This window comes from Sinocyclocheilus anshuiensis, unplaced genomic scaffold, assembly GCF_001515605.1.
Source record: "Sinocyclocheilus anshuiensis isolate Anshui unplaced genomic scaffold, SAMN03320099.WGS_v1.1 scaffold1531, whole genome shotgun sequence".
In the NCBI taxonomy this organism is placed as follows: Eukaryota; Metazoa; Chordata; class Actinopteri; order Cypriniformes; family Cyprinidae; genus Sinocyclocheilus; species Sinocyclocheilus anshuiensis.
Window position 1 is genome coordinate 914,159 of NW_015551200.1, and position 11,419 is coordinate 925,577.

General features: G+C 41.1%; 1 protein-coding gene across 1 annotated transcript in view; it reads left to right on the plus strand.

Moving 5' to 3' along the window:
- LOC107663370 (insulin receptor substrate 1-B-like) overlaps positions 1–5,684 on the plus strand; it is an 18,809-nt gene extending 13,125 nt beyond the window's left edge. Inside the window, exons 3-4 of the mRNA XM_016453578.1 lie at positions 5,342–5,381; positions 5,447–5,684. Coding sequence (XP_016309064.1) covers positions 5,342–5,381; positions 5,447–5,684 — 278 coding nt within the window. The remainder of the gene's footprint in view (positions 1–5,341; positions 5,382–5,446) is intronic.
- Positions 5,685–11,419: the final 5,735 nt, after the last annotated feature.

Sequence of the window (11,419 nt, forward strand, 5' to 3'; positions counted from 1 at the left end):
AGTTTACTGGTTCAGACATGCTACTTAATTCTTGAGGACTATTGGGAGCTGAGGTCCCTGTTGCTTTAATATTATACTGTCTGTCTGTGTGTGTGTGTGTGTGTGTGTGTGTGTGACCGTGGACCACAAAACCAGTCATAAGGGTCCATTTTTTTGAAATTGAGATTTATACTCAGTCATCTGAGTCATCTCAAAGCTGAATAAATAAGCTTTCCATTGATGTATGGTTTGTTAGGATAGGACAATATTTTGCTGAGATACAACTATTTGAAAATCTGGAATCTGAGGGTGCAAAAAATCTAAATATTGAGAAAATCGCCTTTAAAGTTGTCCAAATGAAGTTCTTAGCAATGCGTATTACTAATCAAAAATTAAGTTTTGATATGTTTATGATAGGAAATTTACAAAATATCTTCATGGAACATGATCTTTACTTAATATGCTAATGATTTTTGGCATAAAAGAAAAATCGATAATTTTGACCCATACAATGTATCGTTGGGTATTGCTACAAATAGAGTGCTACTTAAGACTTGTTTTGTGGTCCAGGGTCACATATATGCTTATTTATACCATGCTCCTCTGAATCTTTAAGTAAACCTTCACCCAGTTGAAATAAGTAACGATAAATGTTTGTAAGTAACCACACATTAAGGATTGAGGTAATAATTAAAGAATCAGCCTTTGAAAAATCCATATCTTATTACCACTAATCCACATTTTAGTGCGGGGTATACGTCACTATGTCACTTTACAGACCTGGTACTTTGTAAAATGTGTAAAATATGGAAAAATAAAATATGAAAACATGAAATGGTATTATAATAAGTAAATAAACATTTCCCTGAATTCTCAAGCACAAGGCTATATTACGACCGCTGCAGTGTCTGTAGTAATTTGACATGCTCAAAGTCTAGTGTGACCGTGGCTTTGACTGACTTTCACAGGGAGGAATGTTTGCAGTGTGGGCACTGTGTGCTGCGTTTGCAGTGTGCTGATTGTGTGTGAGGTGCTTCTCACTGGAGTGTAGGCCGTTCACATACTGCACTACATCTTTGACTGTGAACCCGTCTGGCCTTTTTGTGTATTTAGACAGATGTGTGCGACTGTGTGTGTGGGCATCAGGAATATGATATCAGCTTTGTGTGTAAATGCACACGTATAAATAATGTCAGTAAAAAGAACAGAAATAGAGTATTTTGATGTTTCTTAAACATGTCTGACAGTGAAAGTGCACTGAAGAAAAAAAGATTAGAAATTGAGAACTCCAGGTAAAAAAAAAAAAAAGTGGAAATCCCATGGGACCTGTTCACTGATGCTTTTATACAGAGAGTAGAAGAAATATAGACAGAAAGAAAGAAGAGCGACTCTCAAGTAAACAGAATGAAAAAATCTAAGTGATTATCAGTTTCTATTGACGCTATTATCATTACTGTCAATACTACTCCTTTTGATATTTTTCAAGTGTGTGTTTCTCTGCTGGCGTGTGTGTGTGTGTGTGTGTGTGTGTGTGTGCATGCGTATCTGAATCTTTTCCTACTGTCTCCTGTCTCTAGACTAAACTGAAAGTGGTTTGGTGCCTCTGTGACTATGTTATCCTCTGGTATGCTGTTTGTTTTAACATTGAGACTACGAGTATGAGACTGCCACCGTAGGTAATGGCATACAGTAGTTTTTAAACATGTTTTGACATTTAAGATTAATTTTGTTGGCTTCTGCTATTTTCTAATTAATCTAGAGTTTGTTTTGTGTAGTGTATGTAACTTGCAAAAACAATATGTAGAAATGATCCTGTTTTAGTGCCAAATTCCTAACTCACACACTACCATCGATCATGCGTTGAGGAAAATGAGTGATCTCATAAACTGAAACACCAGATTTTTAGTAACCAATATTTTTCTCTTTTGCCTGCACAATCTGCGTATTTTCTATCACCTATTTTGCCAATGTAAATTCATATCTCACATAGTACAACAGCTGCCTTCAGTTACCAGGAATCAACATGAAGCCTTATAGTGCTTATATGAATGCCTTTTCTATCATGTAAAAATAAAACTCTCCTTAGGTTATGCATATTGTATACAGGTTCATTCATATGTTAAAACAAGCAACATTCAATGCAGTGTTTCTAAGTGTTTAATAGAGGTGACATTTGCGTACAGTTTATACTCATCATCCACATCACTTATACAGTGATTGTTAGTGGTTACATATAACATGCACACCTCCCACCAAAAAGCTCACATGCTTCATAATCTGATTAAAACTAACAGAACAACAACAGGTGGTGATTATAATGTGGGGTGGGCTTAATAATGTCCCCTTAAGAGTTTTAACCTCTGTGTTTACTTCTCATCCTGAGCAGGACATGCCTTTTTTAAAGGAACACTCTACTATTTTTTTTAAAATAGGCTAATTTTTCAACTCCACTAGAGTTAAACAGTTGAGTTTTATCGTTTTCGAATCCATTCAGCCGATCTCCGGGTCTGGTGGTAGCACTTTTAGCTTAGCTTAGCATAGATCATTGAATCTGATTAGACCGTTAGCATCTCGCTCAAAAATGCGAACTATACTCTCACTCCGGCGTAATAATCAAGGAACTTTGCTGTCGTACCATGGGTGCAGCAGGCGCAATGATATTACGCAGCGCCTGAAAATAGGCTTATTGGAAGTTGCCTAGCTGGGACTATTTTCAGGCGCTGCGTAATATCATTGCACATGCTGCACCCATGGTACAGCAGCAAAGTTCCTTGGTTATTACACCGCAATGATAGTATAGTTCCTAGCCATATCGGCCTAGAAAATCGCAACTTTTCATTTTCCGTCGGTCTTAGTACACGATATAACTACAGAAGAGTCAAGTTTTAAATAGGAAAAATATAGAAACTCTTTGGTCATTTTTGAGCGAGATGCTAACGGTCTAATCAGATTCAATGATCTATGCTAAGCTAAGCTAAAAGTGCTACCGCCAGACCCGGAGATCGGCTGAATGGATTCGAAAACGGTAAAACTCAACTGTTTACCTCTAGGGGAGTTGGAAAATGAGCCTATTTTCAAAAATAGTGGCGTGTTCCTTTAATCCACTTCATAGGTAGACCACTACAAAAGCAAAGAAACCATTAAATCGTGTTTGTTTGTTTGTGTGCACGCGCGCGTGTGCGTGTGTTTGTCTGTTTCTGTCAAAGCGCATTTGGCGATTCTGTTTTACTCCATGTGTCTTTTTTCTATATTTTGATTGCCTTATTGTCTGTATTAGCTCTTATTTAATACATGGCAGCTGTAAAATATGCTTTTTATTCTAGAACAGTGGGAATTATGTTTGGAGATTCTGCATTCTAGCAGTGGGATTTTTCTTTCTTCAGAATGACAATTTTATAGAGTCTGGTTTGGTGTATAAAATTGTGTCCCCAGGCTTTCTTTTCAGAAAACATTAACATGGTATTAAGTGATGTAGAAATACAGTCAAGGTCATATGTATACTGTAGGTATGGACTATCTATATATAGTCCAGAAAAAAGATACAAAAAAAGAAAAGTAATCCTTTATTGTCTTTAAGTACCTGCAATTGTTGGGAAAAAGGGTCTGATATGCACAATCAGGGGGTTTGTGTAAAGTTACAAACTTGATCTGTTCTTCTGTATATCTAATTCTATGAAACAGTCAATGACAATTGTGTATAAAGGGGTTTTAATAAGAGAGTTATTAGGCTGTGGGCTACTGTATAGTTCTGTGAATAAGGGGAAATATGGGCTTGGGTGGGCAATGGGAGACTGTATGGTATGGATATAGTAGAAATGTCTGTTGAATTCATAAGTTCCTCAATGATTATTGCCTGTGATTATGACAATGTCACTCCAATTTATGAAAAAAAGATGAAAAAGGTATGAGAGAACTGAAATAAGTGTCCCGTGTCTTTTTTAACATAAATTTGCCGTCCATGTTGGAAAGGTGTGTGTGCGCCCGCCTGCATATGTTTGTGTGACTGAAGTCTAGACAGACGGTCGCCTCTGAAATGACTTTCAAGCATAAACCACCTGCCAAGCCACATGATCATAACAGACATGAGTGTGAACGTAAACGCACGTGTGTTTGCGTGTGCCGACGTTCAGCCTGGTCCCCATTTCCGAGATTCTGAGGCGGCCATTACCCCTTGAAAAAACAACATCACATCCCTCGCAAGGGAAGACAGGAGCGTTCACAAAGTGTGCCAAAGTTAGGCCTCTGAGGACACCGTGTGGTTAGTGTAGGGTAAAACATCAACAACAAACTGCTGTTTTTGAGCAGCGAAGTCACTGTTCACTTTTTTGAATTTTTTCCCAGTAGTAAACATTCTGTCATACATTTACTGTTGTGGTCCACAAAGAAAGAAAGTCATACAGATTTGAAACAATATCTGTATCTGTCATATGCTTTTTTCTACAGTAAAATATACCATCAATGTGCCTGACAGTATCAGTGATTTTGCTAAAGCTTAAAAGGAAGATACATCCTGTTATCCAGCGAAAACTGTGAGAAATGGAATATAGGAGGGCAGTGATCCCTGATAGCACACATAGGCTACATCACGGAGACGTCTATTTGACGTCTGCATTTACATCTGCAAGACATATTTTTTTAGAGTGTTTGCTCATCTGCAATACGTCTATAGGACGTTTCCTATCAGATGTCAAATAGATGTTTATTAGATGTCTTTAAGATGTTTATGATTTAGAATGTATACAAAACTATATATACTGGATAACTGACAATGCCCATTTATGGTGCTTCATCACACATATGACTCTGAGCGCATTAGTGCCAGACAACAGTACATTTGTGGACAGGGAGAATACATTTAATGTTCTACTTACTGGACTTTTAGACACTTACAGGACTGTCTGTTCTATGAGAATAAAGGATTGCTAGAGTATTTACTAGACTATGTTTTCATTTCATCAATATGCATTACATATAGATTGGGTTTATTTTCTTTTATAGTTAATAATCACAACTTCTTTCCACATATAAAACTCTGAAGTTTCATGTTTACATATGGGGACATGTAAATTTGTTTATTTAACAAATACGTGTGTGGCTGAGTTGCAAAACAGATTGAAGAATAAAACGCTTATTTTACTGCTGATAATCTAATCTGCAGTAAAATGTGGTGAACAAAAAGGAACTGATGCCTCTAATGATCAGAAGCAGCCAAGCACTGAGAAAAGGAGCAGGCAGATGAAGAATCCTGAAGACTATTCATTTGAGTTGCACAAAGGCCCAAACTGAGATGTAGAAAGTATAGGCCTATGGCCAGATAATTCTCTTTTGAATAAAATGTTCCACTTATTCTTGTATATTTTAGCTGGAGTTGTTCTCAATCTAATACAGAAGGCAGAGGTGGAGTTTTGTTCCAGAATGAATAAGTGTTGCTTGCGTTCTATGTCACAAGTTTAAACATCGAGTGCAGAGCGCCGTTGTCCGAAGATGGTCCTCTAGAGGACTTCGCCGCCTTCGTGGAGTGGATACTGGTGAAAAACGGATCCCTGCTCACCATCAGTTCTGAGGAGGATCTCGCCAGTACCACTCCCAACCCAGAGCCCAGCCCACCATCTCACCGTGGTGCAGAGCATCATCCCGAGCCCACTGATGACGGAGAGCCAATTCCCGCCGTGATCGAAGAGCCAGCGCAAAGCCGAGCAACTTAGCGGAGGATCGCCTCGGACGTTGAGCCCATCCCGTCAGACCAGGTGCGAGAGCCGGCGACAGTGCCCACCGCGAGGGAGCAAGCCGTGGACGGTGAGAGTAGGGAGTGGAGCTCCACCCACTGCACCGCGGCTGAGAGTGAGCTAATTATACATCTGGGACTGCTGGACTTAGAAGGGGACCTGATAGACTGGGAAACAGATCTGGAGGTCGACTTGCCACCTCTCCTCTCTTCTTTGTCCCCGCTGGTCCCGTCCAGCCCTGAGGGGGCTCCCGTTTCCCAGTCCAGCCAGGAGTGGGCTCTGATCCCCGAGGGCAGCCCTGAGAGCCCGGAGACTCACGAATATATTCCCACCCATCCCTCCCTCTGTTGTATCTACGGTGCGAGGACGCACCTTCCGGGAAGGGGCGAAATGTCAGCCTTTTGGACCCATTTCGCCTCTGTAGTTCTTCCTGTGTTTCCTTTTATGGTATTTTTCCTGTTCTTGTTTAGTTTGATTACTTTATGATTCCATGCACCTGTGTTCCCATGATTGCCCTGTGTTAAAAAACTCTCGTTCTGTGAAATCTCCACCTCTCCTCATTTCCTCGTGCCCGTGCTCCAGTGGATTGTGACAGAAGACCCGACCGAATACAGTTAACTCCGTGCTTCTTCGTCCCCACTGGTCCCGTCCAGCCCTGAGTGGGCTCCCGTTTCCCAGCCCAGCAGAGGGAGAGACCCAGTCCCCGAGTCTAACCCAGAGAGGGCTCCAGTCCCCGAGTCTAGCCCAGAGAGGGCTCCAGTCCCCGAGTTTAGCCCAGAGAGGGCTCGGCCTCAGCCAGCCATCAGCACGGTGCGAGCTCCGTGGGACTGCCATCCTCCAGCGTCGCCGTTGCTGGAGTATCCCTTGACTCTGCCTCCAGCCTCTAAGCCCTGGACTCCTAGCTCCCTCCTCTCCGCCGTGGCCCGGCAGTCCACTAGCTACGTCGGGCTCCCTCGTCCCTCCGGTTCCACCTTGGTCTGGCGTCGACCATCCTGCGCCTCGGGACTCCACTCCTCCGGCTGCGCTTTGTCCCTTCGGCTCCGTCGGGCACCTTTATCCCTTCGGCTCCTCCTCAGTCCTCTGTCGCTTCGGCTCCACCGCGGCCTTTTGGATCCACGCCTCCGCATCAGTCGCTGGTGCAATCTGCTCCGCCTTGGCCCTCCAGATCCTCCCGTCACCCTGGCTCATCGGCTCTCCATCTCCGCCTCGGGCTCCTCCTCCACCTGCTCCGCCGCCGTTGGTCAGCCCCCTGGAGTCGGCGGCCATTCCTCCTCCATGGCTCCTCCCTCCGTCGGCTCCACTGTGGGCCGCCATCATGGCTGTGGCCTGGGTCTTGCTTGGCCCCTCCTGCTCCAAGTCCTTCCTGTCTCCTCCCTCCATTGTCACCTCCCTGGACTCTGTCTGCCGTCCCCCTCTCGGGTGTCCGTCCTCCTCCCGAGCCTCCTCCCAAGTTCCCACCCGTGCCCCCCCCCTTTGTTGTTCTACGGCGCGAGGACGCGCCTTCCAGGAGGGGGGCGATATGTCACGCCCCGGACTCTATCTGTGTTTTTTTCCCTCTCCATGTGCCTGCCCTGAGCTAGTTTTCCCAAGTTAATTGTTTATTACTCCCAGGTGTGTCTCGTTATCCCCTCGTCAAGTCATGTGTATTTAAAGTGAGTCATGTTCAGAGTTTCTTCTTCCGGTATTGAATGTTCATCTTTCCCCGCTACGTGTGTGTTCCTGGTTCCATTTGATGTTAATTAAAGTCTGTTTGTTTGAAGTCAACTCCACGTCTCCTCGTTCCTCGCTCCGTGCTCCTCACAGTAGCGTTTGTGACACATATGGCCAGCTCTCCCTTTTTGTAGCACATTATAACAACTGCACAATCCAGTCAGGGGGTCATTCCTACACTCATATGTTCCCCTGATTTTTATGGCACATAAGGAACACATGACTGCACACATGACATGTTTAGGCTCTAGCCAATTCATTGTTTGTGACTACTGCAAAATTCCCATCAGTTTTCATATGACTTAAACATTTGTAGCCCAGTTTTATGTTGTCCACAGTTTCTCCATTTTGTAAAATTTAGGGCAAAGCATCATGACGGAATAAAGTTTTTCCCGTTTTCAGGAGCTTGCGCCACCTGCTGTTATTAGTTTTCATTGACATTCTTTGGACTAAATTCAGTTTGAGGTCGTCACAACATATGCACAGAAGAATTTCTTTTATAATATGGGTAACATTAATAATAATAGATAGCCTATGTATTTTTATGCTTTCTTTCCGTGACTGGATCTGGGGTGCATTTCCCAAAATCATGGTTAGCCAACTATGGTCGCAAGTTCCGTCGTTACCAACACAGTTCAACGATTCGGTGTTTCCTGAAACCATAGTTCAAACGAACATTCGCAAACAGCGTCGCAAACTTGCGTGGTAGGAGCTCTCGACCTGTGGTTAGAAGCAGTTTCTTGTTAGTAAGATATATGGACTTAAATAAATTATGCTCTTGGGCACAATAAGCAAGCTAACATGCAGTACAATCTATATCTTCCATTCAGTCTAAATATATATATACATTTTAATCTATATATTTTAGCGCGTCCTCAGTAAGCGCCGTTTTTGAAGGGAACCCTGGAGTATGACGTAAGAGGAACCGGGTTGAATCAAACATCAATTAAAGCAAAATGACGTCATTAACAACAGCCTTAAATTGTTGAACTAATGTGGTCCAAACGACGGAGATGCGACCGTGTTCGGGAAACAGTAGTGACTGGCTAGTTAGTTTCTACAACATTGTACTATGGTGGTTTATCAGTGAGTTACGTCGTTGTACGGGAAACGCACCCCTGGTCAGTTTTGAAATGTGTGACTAGGTTAAAATGCTGCTTTCTCTTTCACATTCTGCTAAACCTAATTACTAATAAGGTTAAAGAGATATCTTTTAAGTTACTACCTGTCAAACTTTATCTTAAAAAAATGTTTCCTGAGATGGATCCCCTCTGCTCCTTTTGCGGAGTGGAAGATGAGTCTGCATGTCATCTTTTTTGGGATTGTGTCCATGTAGCTACCTTTTGGAAGAAATTCTGTATATTTGTACGTGTCTCTTAGACATTTTTTCTTTGGTGTTTAAGGATGTCTTATTTGGTTTTTATAATTCTCGCAAGAATGTAAAAGACTTAGATTTCTAATAAATCTATTTATTTTCCTAGCTACATTTTTTATACATAAATTTCCTATTTTTTGTAAAGACCTGAAATGTTATTTGGATACCCTCTTCTAGCAATGTCAAAGCCTTAAAATCTTATATGCTGTGCACAAAGTATAATATTTATGCTTCTTTATAATGTGCTATTGACTAGCTGTTGGGAGGGTGGGATTTACATTTTTTCTTCTTCTTTTTATTCTCAAATTTAATTTATTGTAATTTATATATTTCCCCTGGCTTAATGTTTTGTTTTTTGGTTATTTTTCAAGATCTTTGTATATTGTTTATATCAAAACTATATCTAGTTTTGTTGTTATAATCTTTTTGAGCTGTAAATGTGTTTTTTTTTTGTTTTTGTAAAAAAAAAAAACATTCTGCTAAACCGTATACACCAGACGTTTTTAGCTTTCATGGTGGTCATACATCAGTTTCGCCTCTCAAGATTTCCATAAACAACAAAATTTAACGTTAAGTGAAGTGACATGTGGCCAAGTATGGTGACCCATACTCGGAATTAGTGCTCTGCATTTAACCCATCCAAAGTGCACACACACAGCAGTGAACACACACACACCGTGAACACACACCCGGAGCAGTGGGCAGCCATTTATGCTGCGGCGCCCGGGGAGCAGTTGGGGGTTCGGTGCCTTGCTCAAGGGCACCTCAGTCGTGGTATTGAAGGTGGGAGAGAGTGCTGTACATTCACTCCCCCCACCTACAATCCCTGCTGGTACGAGACTCGAACCCACAACCTTTGGGTTACGAGTCCGACTCTCTAACCATTAGGCCACAACTTTAACAAGACAAACAAGGTAAGATACCTTGAATACAAACAGGTAGGGAGGAGGCGGTCTGAATCGCTTGTCACGGGCCCTTTTAAAAGCAACTTTATGCAACACTAACTGTGTTTTTAATTAGCCTGCTCTCTCATGTTCTTTTTGCAGCTAGCATTTTTCATCCCTCCACTTCAGCAAATTACGATGCCATCAAGTAAGTCAGACATGATTACTTTACAAAACATAATTCTGTCTTAGTTCTATCATAGTTGCTATCAGGCCCGTAACCAGCTATGAGGCCACTATACATTTTTCATGTTCAAAAATAAAATTTGTTCTTTGAATGACTAACGTTTAGCGTCCCTGGTATGAAAATGATCGCTGCAAGACGCTGGATGACTGAACAAGGCTTGAGAGAGTTGTGAGGGCGCGGGTGCAGCCTCCGTGTTGCCAGATCCAGCTATCATAAGCGTATTTGGACTTGATCTTTTCCACTTAATTTAACACTTTAGAAAGGTAATAAAGTAGGAAGTTGCAGTTTAGAGTCAGCGATATCTTTATCTTATTTGCAAAATATTGGAAATAATTTCTGTTTATTTTTCATTTATTTTTTGTTTTTTGTTTGTTTTATTATCAATATCTAGCAACACTGCATCGCCGGCACTTAAACTGAAAGCAATAAAAAAAGCCCATGGACAGGTTTTTGCTGACAGGATACGACATTCAGTAAGGGAAACGCAAAAAATTATCATGATATTATCTGTCATAAACGTTATCAACGCTGTCAAAAACAGTAGCATTTATAATTAATGCTACTTGATATTATGTTATATTATAATAACACTAGTATTGATCTGTAGAACAAGTAGGTTACAGAATGAAATGAAATACGCAAAAACTAGCCATGAAAAAGTCCATGCTATGTCATTCAGTATAGTTACATTTTCACAAATCATGCTAACTTTCATAAGAGCACTAGACAAAGTTATTGTAGTTATGTATTGTTGCAACAAACTGATTAAATTATCCACCCTTAAATATAGTAAAGTATTAACAAATGTTGATGCAATAATAGGGTATGATTTAAAAATAATCATCCCTCCAAAACAGAGAAAACATCTTTCACAAACTTTTTGTTTATAGTGTATATAATGAGTTGTATTTGTAGGGGTTATTATAACACAATTATTTAAAGGTGACATATCACGAAATGAAAAAGATTAACCAGTAACTTTGTTTTGGTAACGTGGCAAAGGGATCTCATTATAATATTACCGCCCCTTAATCTGTAAATTTACACCCATGGCGCCATCATTTTGATTTTGCAAGCGACAACGGTGTACCAGTTCTAATGCCATGGCGGAAGTGTGAGCAAAACATGCCAACTGTTCTGTCTTTGGCTGCACAGACGAGCACAGAACACTGTTTAGAGTCCCAGCCTCAGAGGAGACAACGGAGCAGTGGATTTATTGATTTATTTACTGTATATTGCTGTTGCCACACAGATCTAAAATAAACGTGATTTATTTCCCAGCTGTTATTTCCCAGCTGTAACTCGTGTGTTTTTAACGTAAACTTGTGTGTGAATGAAAAGTTAGTTTAGTACTCACATGCTGTGACAGCCGCTTTCTGTCCATGTGCTTCGGATGTGTGCTCTCAGAAAACCGTATATCAGAAGTTTAAACTCATATGGTTTAAAACGCATGATTTCAACACGATAAACATGATAATCAGAACCACAACAGATGTTT